General features: G+C 42.3%; 1 protein-coding gene across 4 annotated transcripts in view; it reads right to left on the bottom strand.

Annotated features, from left to right (window-relative positions):
• Positions 1-136: 136 nt before the first annotated feature.
• The window catches only part of LOC6525758 (frequenin-1), a 28,247-nt gene continuing 14,463 nt past the window's right edge, over positions 137-13,920 (bottom strand). For 2 of the 4 annotated variants that reach the window (XM_015191002.2, XM_015191001.2), the window contains 7 exons: positions 12,211-12,415; positions 5,571-5,595; positions 4,878-4,926; positions 3,878-3,967; positions 3,708-3,786; positions 3,490-3,578; positions 137-3,425 (listed from right to left, as the gene is read on the bottom strand). In XM_015191002.2, coding sequence (XP_015046488.1) covers positions 3,258-3,425; positions 3,490-3,578; positions 3,708-3,786; positions 3,878-3,967; positions 4,878-4,926; positions 5,571-5,595; positions 12,211-12,274 — 564 coding nt within the window. In that variant the 5' untranslated portion in view covers positions 12,275-12,415 and the 3' untranslated portion in view covers positions 137-3,257. Of the gene's footprint in view, positions 3,426-3,489; positions 3,579-3,707; positions 3,787-3,877; positions 3,968-4,877; positions 4,927-5,570; positions 5,596-12,210; positions 12,416-13,920 lie in introns of those variants that run through there. The other 2 variants (XM_039370152.2, XM_039370153.2) reach the window with 2 other exon arrangements.

Below are 13,920 nucleotides of genomic sequence, written 5' to 3'. Positions count from 1 at the left end.
TAAATTTCTAAATCAAATAAGCGTGAAACACACAAAAGTTCCTTAACTCACTATTTGAAATGAGATTAAGCACCCGATTATTCTAGGTTAGCTATATAGAAAAGACTATATCCTTGAAATAAAACTGCACTTTCGATTTTTGTTTGCTTTAAGTTTATCTTATTCCTTTCGCGATAATTCCAAAAACTTGTTAGGTATGTGTTTGTGTGTAGAATGTAGAATGTAGAATGTAGAGCGTGTGTGTGGTGTGAGAATGAGTTTCCATTTTGGGGTTTTAAGTTTAGAATCGATTTAATTGTTAATAAACATTGCTTAATGCATTCGAATGCTAAATTAAGTATTGCTTATGTTGAATATAATGCACACAAAGTAAGGTTTTCATCTGCTATCAGTATCATTAACGTTATCAATGTAGTAGCTTACTAGATACCCAAAAAAAAAAATCCATATCAATAGAGTATAGAGTAGTCGACAAAAGTTGTTTTTGAGATTATTGTTAAGCTTATTGGCTTTTATAGCAATACGTGTGGGGGTGAGTATGGGATTTTCTTATAGTCTATGCTGAATTTTTATTTTTTTTTTGGGGCGTCCTCAATTTTTCGCCGTTGTATGTACAATATATGTATGTAGCTCACAATAATTTAAAGTTTTGTGTGTAAGAAGCGCGAAAATTGATTGTTGCTGCAGTTGGTTTTAGTTTCGTTTTCCATCGACCTGTTGATTTGTATCTGTTGCACATATGTATAGGTATACTCATAGTTTCATATATTTAGATATCGATATCTTCTCAGCTTCGCTTGATTTACTCGTTTTTTATTTTTATTTTTTTCAAGGACAAAAAGGCATGCAATCTTGTGCAGTGTAAGTGTGAGTGTCTTCTTAAATTCAAATCGTTTCCAACAATAAATCTATGCAAAAACAATTTGCAAATTGCACAAGTAAAATACAAATGGGGACTTTTATATAATAATATATGTATATATAATTATCAATATCTGTGTGTGTATATATATATATGTATTTATATATATATTTCTCTCTCTATATATAGGTGTGTATATCAATTTATTTGGCCATTATCTAGGTATATTTAAATACGAGTGTACAACTAGAAATATGTATCGGGTGCTGGGCAATCAAAAAAATATGTGATGGAAACCTCGGAATCGGAATTGGGAATCGGATTTGGAATCGGAATCGGGATATCGGTGTCAGAAAAGATGAGACAAGCATTATCTAGGGCCGATCCAATCTGAAACCTCAGCGACAAAGCAAAAGTCTTTGGCTAGCATATCGATTTCGGTGAAATTTTGGTTTTCTAAGCGGGAAGCTCAATTTGGAGTTTCTACAATGCAACACTACAATTCGGATTTAATGCTGATGAGGGCGATACTTGTATATTGGATGGGATGGATAGGAATAATTGGATATGGATCTTATAAACGTGTTCAGTGGACTGGCTACTGAGATAATAACTTTACAATAACGTTTCCTTTACAATCTAAAGCTGAACCACATATAAAATATAGAAATTATTTTAGCATGGTGATTAGATGGCTCTTCTTGTGAATTAGAAGCAGAAGAAGATGCTCATCAAACGAAAAGGATAATCAAATCGAAAATCATACGTGTGTATCAGAGAGAGATGGAGCGATAGAGAGAGATGGAGAGAGATGGCGAGAGATGGAGAGAGATGGCGAGAGATGGCGAGAGATTGAGAGAGATGGAGAGAGATGGAGAGAGATGGAGAGAGATGGAGAGAGATGGCGAGAGATTGAGAGAGATGGGGAGAGAGAGAGAGAGATAGAGAGTGAGTCAATGACTGGGCGATAGTTTTCGTTTGTTTTTTGGTAAGGCATTATAGGGATTTCCCCCCATACGATATATTTTCAAGCTCTGGTGAGGTGTAAAAACAAGTACAAATACAAGTAGAAATACACAATTTGATATTATCGTTGCTCTGGTAAGGCATGCACAATAAACACATAGAAAAGGATTAAAGTTCTATCAAAGATTCTTCCTCTATCAAAGAGTGGCCTCCTCCTGTGCCCCCGATGACATGAAATCTTGAGGTGAACGGGTGAGTGGAACCATTAGATGGTTCGCAGCAAAATCAGATTGATTGTCAAGCTCAATGGGGGGAAAGAATGGAGACTAAAGATTTGGGGGGGGCAACCAAGAGGAGTACACAAGCTGCATGCTTCATAGCGCTACGTTATCCACATGCATGTTTGTCCACCAATTTTAAGGACTCTTAAGGACTTTGAGTTAATAGAGTCGATGCGATTATCTTGATTAGCTTGAGAGTAAATAGGACAGAGTGTGTCAGTGTGTGGCGTCTTTGGCTTAATTGTAGCTTCAATTTCGATTATCAACACGTTCGATTATCAACAGTTAGAGCAGCTGGCCTGGCAAATAAAAAGAAACTAACAATTGAGTGGCTTCTAAGCCAATAGCGAATTGGTATCGGTACAAGTACCAGTATATATGTAGATATTATAAGCATTAGTACCAGCTTAGTATTATGCTGCATTATGTATTATCTATGTTTTTGGATCGAGTAGCTGTAGATTCACTGCACTCTAGTTTTCGAAAAAAAAAAATTGCAACTAATCACCGGCCTAATTAATCGGCGCATCTTCGCGATAGTTGTCAATTGGAGTTTCTCGTTTGCTTGGCAAGCATTTCAATAAAAATGCCTAAGATCATCATAGAGCAAGTGCCTTATAGTTAATTTATGTAGGTATTCATTTATTCAATACCTATATTCATCCATTAAATATGTTTTTAAAAAAGCGACTTTTTTCGACTTAAATTGGTGTTGTTTTGCTTTCGAATTTACGAATTGTTCATTAACCAATTTTGTTTTTTGTTTTTTGTTTTCAGCTTTATGCGGCTGCGCTGTTTGTTGTTATTGGGAAAATCATGTAAATATGCGTAAATAATTTGCTATTAGTTGGAATTTCACTTAAGACGAGTTCCCAAGGGGCTAAACTCTGTGTGTGTGTTTGTGTGTGTGATGGTGTGTGGGTGTGTGTGTGGAAGGGGGAGGAGGGGGGCTATCGAGCTGCCCCCCAAAAGGTCAAATGGCATATGGTACACGTGGGCGTGGTGTGTTAACGTGCTTGTGGGGCGACCTTTGACCCTGATCCTGATCCTGATCCTGATCGTGATCCTTGATTCGTTGTTGCCTCCCATCAACGTCACTATCGCTCCCTCCCCGCCCCTCCTCCTCCGCACGACTACAGGTCCCGCGGCTAATCACCACCTAAACTTAACGCCTGCACTATACGTGGATCAGCTTTACTGCCCTCGCGGAACTCCTCCAGCGTCAGCCGATCGTCGTGGTTCTTGTCCATCTGATCGAAGATCTTGTCCACCCGCTTCTGCGGCGTGTTCTCATCCTCCGTCTGCGGCTGCTGTCCCTGCAAGCGGATGTTCACTGTAGCTTATTCAGTATATCTGTAAGCTTGCAGTAAGGATACTTACTACCATCTGGTAGATGGCGTCCACTATGTTGTACATCTCCTCGCGGGTTATGTAGCCATCGTTGTCCACGTCGTACAAGCGGAAAGCCCCTGGAAAATTGATTATATTAGTCAGCAGTGATTGAAATCAGAACTTTAAGATGCTCCAAGGTTCTAACTGGTATTTGATATAGGAATAAATAACTGACTTACAAAGGAGCAACTTAAGTCCAAACTTACAGTGCAGCTTCTCGTCCAGATTTCCGCGTGATGTGATGGACAGGGCCCGAATGAACTCCTCGAACTCAATGGCGCCATCCTGCGGATTCGCACAAATGTGCAGATATGTAGATAAGATATATAGATACAGATTCAGAGATTCAGATACGTCAGCGTATCAGGGCACTTACATTATTCTCATCGAAGACACGAAAGACCAGGGAGGCAAATTTGCTGGGGTCTCCGTCGGGGAAGAATTGCTTATAGATTTTGATGAAGCCCTGCGGAGGGAGAGAGCGAGAGGGCACGAGAAACAGACAGAGAGGGGAGATGGTTGAGGAGAGCGGTTAGACAAGTAAATGTTTGCTATTGCCGTCGACTGGGAGGGATTCAGTGCTCAGTGCTCAGTGTTCAGTGTTCAGAGTTGAGTAAGCAAGTCAGAACTAGACACATAAAATAGCATTAGAGTGAAAATTTCGAAATTCTCCAGTTAAGTGAAATAAACGACTCGCACGAATGGGTGGTTGGGTGTTGTATATTTCGGTTTCATATGCTTTTTGCTTCTTCGCCGGCGATAAGGTATGCGTTCGTTTACTTATATTTATCAGAATGTAAGTGTTAGCTTGGATGTGGGGGGTAAATTTATGGGGCAACTGCTCCTGCTCTTCTGTGGCACGAAAATGCAGTTTATTTGCTGACGCTGCAGCTGTGAATCGAACGACTTGAAAATGTCAAATCAATGAATGGATTACCCCGCCTCCGGAGTGCACAGGCGCCTGTCCGGATGTCCGGGTGTCCGGGTGTCCGGATGACCAAAGTACGGACTTCGTACTGCGGACACATGGCATGTATGCTACATGCTGCAACTTGTATTTATTTTATTCAAGCCACAAAAGTCAGCCACAAAAAAGCACCGAACATTGAAAATAAGGACAAACCGCATTCAGGATTTCGGGCCAGAGTCGTGGCTTAAATATATATAAATGTGTGTAAAATATATGTACAAGTATATGCACATATAGTACATACATACATATACATATGTATGCAGTTTGCCGGGAATGGCCCGAAATAAGAGGATTCCGTTTGTGGTCGCTTATGATGAAAGCCAGGCAAATGGTTGGATAATGGTTGATGATGATGGAGATGGTGATGGTGATGGAGGGGGGATCAAATTGGAGGGGTACTCACTTGTTCGGTCAGCAAGCCATTCGGACAGTCTTTGAGAAAGCCCTTGTGCCTTCGATGTGTCAGAGGTCAGAGTTCGGGATAGCGGATAGCATAGCACACAGAGTTCACAGGAAGAGACAGCGGGTATATAGAAAGACGGGGCGATATAAACAGATTAGCATAAAGTAGAGAGAGAAAGTGTGATATGGAGAGAGAGAGAGAGAGAGAGAGAGAGAGAGGGGGGGACAGTGCGGTACCCAGAAATAATATGTATCAAAAATTAAATTAAAAACCAGTAATTGAGGCAGCACACAACAAATGAAAGATAAATATTGGCACCGGAAAATGTTTACCTCCGGGAAATCACTCGCACGCGCACGCTTTTGCATTTTGCATTTTAAATTCTATTTACATTTTATTTCGTGCCTCCATTAATTTCAACTTTTCCCAGTTCCCAACCGCAGACAGCGAGCTGAAATTTGCTGCAATTCCACCATTAATTATAGGCCACACACACTCACACACACAAAACGCATATCGGAAAATGAAACATTTAAGTCCTGGCCTGAAACTGGGCGCGCGTAATCGAATTGAAAGAGTAAATGAAAATGATAATGAAAATGCCGGAACTCAAAGGGATACGTATCGAACCCACAATTAGTGGAAAAAAGCCTGGTCTGTGTGCGATGCGAAAAGTCCATTGGAAATACTTACCATTGACGAATTTCCTTTTCAGTGACTGCAACGAGAGGCAAATGGTAGAATTTCCAGATTAGTTGAGCAATTGCAGAGTGAACAATAAAGCAGCAAACTAAACGGCCGCACTTAGTAGCGCCTCAAGGGTCACGAGGCCATCATTCTTAATATCAACATCTATCCCACCGGCACACACCGATATAAATATACCCATCGCCATCCGAAAGCATCCCTATAGCAGTCCCAAAAACCATCGCAGCCTCTTATCCAGCACTCAAGTGCCTTTGCTGAGCCGCAGAGTTATGGCGGCTTAAGTTCGTCTAAGGCTAGACTGCCCTTGGAGATTGATGGCGTTCACTTGACAGGCTTAGCGGACACGTCCTCCTCCTCCAGTCCCCTCCCCTTTCCTGCTTATTCCCATTCACATACACATCCTCATCCGCATTCCTATGCCCATCCTATGCCCATCCCAACCCATACCATCCGCATCCATATCAGCGCTTTTGCTGATGCTGCTGCTGATAGTCGCGCCACACTGCGTATGAGTAATATGCAAGCACAATTTACGAGCAGCCAAAGGGGAAGTGCATCAGCCATGGTGAGTGCACAACTCATTTAATAAATCATTTAATTAATTACAGCCTTTCAGGGTTACCTTTACATGGAGGTGTGTTCGCAGCTAGCTGAACACCATATTAAATATTTAGTTTAAACATGCATACATCTAACTATTTGGCTATCTAATAGATGCAACAAAGCAGCAGTGAGTCGCTTAAAGCTTTAGTAAATATGCATAATTAAATGGTTGCAGGCTGTCATTAAGCTAACACAACTAATCGCAAAAGTAAGCTGAAAACAAACCCATTTAGTTATTCAGGCTAACTGATAGGTTTCTGGAGTGTGTAGTATTACGATTGTAAGTTCAACTTTAAATTTGATTGGCTTTTATTAGGGATACTTCACTCGCATGTATTTTTTACTTTTTGCCCCACAATTATGGGATCACTCTTGGGCGCAAGGAAGAGATGTGGGCTAAAACCACTTTGAAAATGAAAAACAAAGCTGCTGATGATGATGGAGACTGGAGACAGGAGACTGGAGACTGGAGTCTGATGATGGGGTCCTGCAATACTAGGTAGACCTATTTATTTCGGATGAGTCTGCTCCCCAAAACTCAGCTTCAGCTGCTGCACGCAATTGAAATTGGCCGCAGCGTAGGCCCATGGCACATCTAGATACATTTATGTACGCTTGTGTACGTGTACGTACGTGTGTATCTGAATAACCCAGAGATTGCCCCGCAGGCTTGTTAAAAGTCTGCGCACGCCAACGCGTCGGCTAAGTAAGCTCCAAGGAGCGTTATCCTTGTCGCTGCCGTTGTCGGCCGACGACTTTTACTGCGGCTGCATGAATAATACATATCGCTGCCTGATGTGCTGATGTGCTGGTGTTTGTGCTGCCGCCGGCAGCTGTAAGGCAAATTAGTACGTAGTACGCAGTCCCACTTTTGCCACGACAGCAGCGGGGGGTGGTGCGGCTGCGGGTCCTGGGCAAAATTATTTCGATTTAAATGTTTATTTGCACAAGGCGGCGCTCGCTTTTTTTTTCGGCGCAAGCTGTTTGTGGCCCGCAGCGTTTATTCAATCTTATTTATATTTATATTTTTTTTTTTTTGAAGGCGCACAAAAAGAGCCGAAAATGCCGCCAGCTTGGCCTTTTTGTATTTACTTAATTTAATTTTTAAACTGATTTAATTTCAACTTTTCGTAATCACACACGCACACACTGAGCGCAAAAGGATGGTGACACAGCAAGGACCTCCCACTGGGTGTGGCCACATGCTAATTAATGAATGGCTGGCAAAGGCCCCACGCCCACCCCCCGCTCCTTTCCTTACCCCTTACCCCTTTCTCCTGGCTGCTCGTGCCGCTCTCGAAAGAGAAAAGTGCTGGGGAAAACGAAAAGTGAACTTTAAATGAGCTGCGAGCTGCATGCGGGCCATACACACACTCACACACACATACTTACACACGCACACTGGCACACAGGGAAAATCACAAGGACCGTGCGTGTTTTTTGGCCACCAACTGAACTCAACTTAACTGAACAACCTTGCAGCCAGTGCTCAACATCCACAAGGATGTGAGTTGCTGTCGTCCTCCCCCAGTTCGGCTCAAATATTTACCAAACTTGATTAGATCCCAGCGATTTCGATTCCGAGGCGGGGCAACAAGTGACCTCGCCACTCGGCTTAACCCCGAGCACAGCCACATCGCATGTCTGTGGTTAACCCCTTGGTGGCCTCGCACGCAACTGAAACGCAACCGCTCACCTGAGGACGGGGCGGGGTGGGGTGGGGTAACGCCCCCATAGACCCATACTTATACTCGTAGTATGGCAGTCATAGAGTATATAGTCATACTTTCACACACCACGAGCATAGACAAATTGGCCTGGCAACTGGTGTGCACAGCCAACCAGGCACACAGATCCTATCTCAAATTGGTTCTCGGAACAGGGCCAGAATCCCAGACGCCGTCGCATTCACCCACTAATTAATCATGATTCTATCTGAAATTAATTCTGAGAATATGTATGCAAGGAGGCACTTCGCATTGCGGAAGATAACTATAAAAATATCTACGATTTTCTTGTCACTAGTAAGGGTTTGTACAATAAAGCATTATATTGGTTTAGTTTTATTTCTACAATCAAGCATTATATTGGTTTAGTTTTATTTCTACAATAAAGCATTATATTGGTTTAGTTTTATTTCTTCAATCAAGCATTATATTGGTTTAGTTTTATTTCTACAATCAAGCATTATATTGGTTTAGTTTTATTTCTACAATAAAGCGTTATATTGGTTTAGTTTTATTTCTACAATAAAGCGTTATATTGGTTTAGTTTTATTTCTACAATAAAGCATTATATTGGTTTAGTTTTATTTCTACAATAAAGCATTATATTGGTTTAGTTTTATTTCTACAATAAAGCATTAAATTAGTTTAGAGCAAAGATATTCCTTTTCATTGCATTATTATATTAAATTATTATGAAATTCCATTCATTGCATTATTATATTATATTATTATGAAATTAGTGAATAGAGATGTTAAAACTCTAGTGATATTCTAAGCCATCTCACATGTTCCTAGTTTCTAGTTAAAAGTTACCAATTAAGAAGCATATATCGCTGCTAACTTTTAGGCCTTATTTCGAAAACCCTTTTGCAATTTGCGCCTAATTGGGCTGGCTCTCTTCTACGATTATAATGGCCTGCTGTTCAGCTCAGTTTCCATTGATTCGATGCATTGCCATGATTAAGTTTGAGTTTGCATACGATACCCCCACCCGCCACTCATTGTTCCTGCAATGCTGAAACACTGCAACACTGCAACATCGCTGGCAGCTAAAGTTGACTCAAAGCACATCATAATTTCCCATCGATTGGGAATTTTCGAATGTCGTTATACGGGGCAATATGCCCAGTTGAAGGAGGCAGCCCCATCCTTCCAACTTCTCTTCACCGCTGGCCGTTTCCCTGGCGAATCGCTTTCTGTTTGTTGCTCTATCAATTTGCGTCTATAAACGAGCAGAGCAGCCTGTGAATGGCAGTAACAGAATGGAACTGAGCAGTGCTGAATCGAATAACTGATTCAATGAATGGACGACTGATGCAAAGGGCCCCTCTGTCAGTTAGTTTTGATGGTCTGCGTGAAGGGGCTGAGGATGAGGGGATGGTTGGGTGATAGGGTGATAGGTTGCCCAATGCCGGCGCCATTAGTAAATTATACACAACATGTGTGCACAACAGTGGGCCCGGGCTAAAAGGACCAACCAGACGGGAAATGCAGACTGGCTATCAGCCCATTTCCACAACCCTTCGATCGTCTTCTGATTTTTTCCCTTACACTCAACAAAATCTGCCATACTATTTGCATTTTAAACATGACATTTGGCAATGTCTTGTTCAAATGAAAATTAATAGTTAGTCCCCTAAAACGTAACATTTGGTGTGTATGTTTATAAGAAACAGCAAAGCATTGAATCCGATTCTCTGCAAATCTTAAACAGCAGTTTAAGGACCTTTGGTAGGGTCCTGTTTCTCCAAGTGTATGCTCTTGCTGCTCCGTTGTGTTATGTTCAGCTGTGCTTGTTGCTTGTACACATTTGATTTCCACTGCTAAATGCCAGACAAAATGTCAGGACAAGCTGAGTGCTCCCTCAACCAATCTGGAGAAGGGAACTGGTTGCTGGTTGCTGGTTGCTGGGAACTGGGTGCAGGGAGCACAACAAGTGCAATAATAATTTCAACATTGAAGTGAATTTTGAGTGCCAGCCAATGCGTGCGAAATCAGCTGGGAGGTGCCAACAGGGCGGATGTGGAATGGGCATGGGCATGAGATTGCTGTGGTTGGCGCCACAGGACATAGCAGCTTTTTGCAATCCTCGACAGCAAGCGACTGCGATGCTCTGTCTGTTTGCATAGCGAAATGCATGTGCCAAAGCCAAATGAATGTGGTTCCGAATGCTATTGCAATATGACATTGCTGCAACGTGTCGTAAGCCATGGGTGTGGGGATTGAGAAGGGGGGTCTGGAGGTCTGGGGGTCCATTTACCCATGTCCCATGTCCCATGTCCCTTGGCAAGGGTCTCGCATTTTAGTTTTATAAGCGATTTGGCCCCAAGTCCCGCCATACCATCATACCGCTATTGCGCCCCATACTGCGACTGTTTGTCGAAGCGTAAAACAAACAGAAATTGACATGAAAGCCATGTGTGAGGGGTGAAAAATAAGGGCTATAGGAGCGAGGTGCAGCGAGGGTTAAGAAGGGGTGAAGAACGGTTGAAGAACGGGCTGCATAAATGGGAAGCCATGTGGCGAGCTAAGGGGCGGCGAAAAGTAATCAAATGTCACACATTTCAACTTGTTATTCTTCCGCCCGCCATTCACTCAACTATTGCACTCTAATGCGTCCTTATAGCGTTTGCCCCTTTTCTGTCTCATTCCCTCCCTTCAATTAGGAGTTTTATGTCTGTGTAATCAAAATGTGGTCTTAAGTGTAAGTAAAGTTCAGCGAATATGGCGAATGGGTAAATAAGTTTATTTACATGCAAACCATTAGTCTGCCAATTTCATTGCATTTAAATTAGATGTATTATTTAATTTGTGCGCACATTTATAACACACAAGCCACATTAATGAACCGCCAAACAACTAAATGACTGTTTGGGAAAACACGGCGTTGCTCGGCAATTTATGGGCGTAAAATATGCACTCAACTGACCGCTAATCGAAAACTAAGCCGTTCAATAAAATATCGCATAACATCAAAATGCCATGAGACGACTTCAAGCGCAGCGCATAAAAGGTTGCCGCTCTAAACTCACATATGGCAGTCGAGTCGAGTCGAGTCGTATCGCATAAAAGGAATGGAGAAAAGAATGGCGGCAAAAAGTATTGCCTACTTATGGGGGCACTTGAGGCAATAAACAATAAAAGAAAACTCTTAAAGCTCATACAGCCAAGCGCTTAAACTGCAATCGAAGCGCAATGGGGCAATGGAGGAGCCTCCAATGAAGAAACCTCCATTGCAGGACTCGCGCCAGGACGACATGGTACACACACATACACACGTGCATACATACATATGTAGTCGTTGTTGGCCCCTCAGGGCGCTCTGGCATGTGCAACTATTAGAAAATATAAAACTGTATGCTACGTCGTTCGGTGGGCTCTTCACACACACGACACACACACACACACACACACACACACACTACACACACATGCACACGCATGCGGATGTCCAAGAGAAATTACATAAAAAATTAAATGGAACACAAGCCTTGAGGGGCCATAGCCTGCATAATAAGGGGAAAAAAAAATGCATCGGAATCGAAAAGTGTTCAACGACCAACGTCGAAAATGGTTTGCAACCAACCAATTTTGCAACATTTTGTGGCAACTAAACCAATTACAAATTACAAGTTCACCGTGTGCCCTGCCACATCTTAAAGCTGAGAAATGTGCTTTGCCCGGAAATTGTCGATACTTCCGTGACCAGTTTTCATTGCTATTTAATTAACCTCTCTCAGTCATACAAATTGAAACATTTCTCATTTAAAGCGCGGCACTTTCAGCATTTACATAATGTGTTAATAGTGTGTTAATATAATCATATTTAACTGGAGCTTAACCAATTAACATAAACCTCTAAAATTATTAAGCAAAAATATGTTAATTTTAAAGAACTATTTGAACATTTCCACAGCTTTAACCATTAAGGATTTGTCGGCCATCCACAGCTAAGTGAAATGGAATTTGCTGACCAAATCCCAGAAATCCCAGAAATAATGAATGGCCAGTTGCGGGCCAAATGAGCAGTTGAAAGGATTGCGCTTTAGCCCAGAAATGCGAGCACTGTGAGAACTTCGCCACTGATATATGATGGTCGTGCCGTGGTGCAGTGGGCATGGCACATTACCGGGAGCTGCCAAAAAGGCTTTCAGGCAACGAGGACTCGTAACTCATTCCGTGGTGGAGTTCAAGGCTGGCAACGCACCCAGCCGTGATTTGTGGCAACCAAATGGAAATATGTACATACAGATACCACGGAGATACATGGCGTTGAAGATGTTTTGGATACTTACAGTATGTGTCTGTTGTCAGGCGATCGATGGTGTCCTGCTTCAATTTTGAGTTCTTCTTGCCCATGATGAAGGTTCGCCCTGTTTTCGATGACGATACTTCAACTTTTCAGGCTGCTGCTGATTCCTGAGCTAACTGGCCAAGTGGGGTGGTCAGTGACAGGTAATTGGGGGAGCGTGTCTTATCCCAAATCGGTCTCAGTTCGATCTGCAAGTACAAGCACAAGTGGCGGCATTAGATTTTAGATAGCCACCCGAAAACTGAACGCTGTCAAGGCGAAGGCGATGGCGAAGGCATCGCTCATCGGTGCCTCCACCTGCAACGAAGGGTACTTTGATATTTAAGCACGTCAGCGCTGGCTTTTTGTGTATGGGCCTGGCCAAAAGGACTCCCAGCCATCCACCCACCATCCACCATCCACCTACCATCACCCCCCTCGAACATCGCCGAAAACAAGGCAAAGAACAACCGCAACGACAACAGCAGCCGCAGCACAATGAGTGGGTGGCTGGGTGTTTCGTCCTTCGGGTCCTTCAGCCCCTCCCTCCCCCTCCGCCACCAGCGAGCCTTGCGCCAGTGCGTCATCCGACAGTCGACTCAACTAAACTCAGTTGAGCCGAAACCTACGGCACGGGTATGAACTTGGCCCTGTCGGTCCGTTCGCCTACAATTTCGGCCAATTTCAAGCAAATTCCTCATTTCCATAGACCGAAATAGCACTTCATTTTGGCAATATCGTTTCCTATACCAATACCAAATGCAATGTCCGCAATTTATGTAAAATGGTCACACAAAATGGTAGGAATTGGTATTCATTCGAGGATATGTTTGAATTTATTTTATCTGCAAGATATAATTCTATTTTGCAGCTACGACAATGTGTGAAAGTGTTAAATGTATTATTAATGCAAGAAGGATGTTTCAAACTTTCTTAAAGGTTTTCATTTCAAACTCATTTAGAGCTTTACCTGCATATAATCTTAGTAGTTCTTCAAGTTTTATATTTAAAAGTCGCACAAAAGCAGATTATATTTACCATTCATTCAATATCTAAGAAAAGATAGCTGGAACGCTAGCTCATCATGCAACACAGAAATATTTAAAAAAAATAGTCCAGAATTTGTTGCCAAATTCTGCAAGTACTGGGTAGCAAGTGTTCGACCCTAGAATCACAACAAGCCCCCTGTTTGCTTAACCTTTTTCAGGTTTGTGTAACGTCAACCATGACGACAATGGCAGCGACGACAGAGCGATGTCTACAAGTTTCCCCCGTAGAGTTGCGTAATTAAAATTTTAATAATTTCCCTGGCAAGTTTTCCCACTTTCCCACATTCCCAGCCCCATCCCATTCAATGGGTCCGTGAGCAGGGAAGAAAGTTTTTTAATTCTTTGTTGCCACTTGACAAGCAAATTGCGTGAGATTTTAATTGACTTTGAATTGCCAATGGAGGCAATGCTGAAATTTCGATCAGGATAAAACCCAAAACCAAAAGCAGCTCACGTGTGCGCTATAATAATAATTTATGACCCGAAAGCTAAAGTCCAAAACCCAAAACCCAAAACCAGTATCCATAATTAGGCACGCGGAGTCCTCGAAGAAATCATGACAAATTATACTGAAACTTGCATAAGGCAATCGTAAAAGATCTGTCTGTGCCATTTTCATATTTCATTTTACGAGTTGCGGACAAATTTTGATGGCCATGGCGGAA

The sequence above is a fragment of the Drosophila yakuba genome, chromosome X, assembly GCF_016746365.2.
Source record: "Drosophila yakuba strain Tai18E2 chromosome X, Prin_Dyak_Tai18E2_2.1, whole genome shotgun sequence".
In the NCBI taxonomy this organism is placed as follows: Eukaryota; Metazoa; Arthropoda; class Insecta; order Diptera; family Drosophilidae; genus Drosophila; species Drosophila yakuba.
Note: the sequence above shows the minus strand (reverse complement) of the source record. Positions and strands in the feature narration are given on the sequence as shown.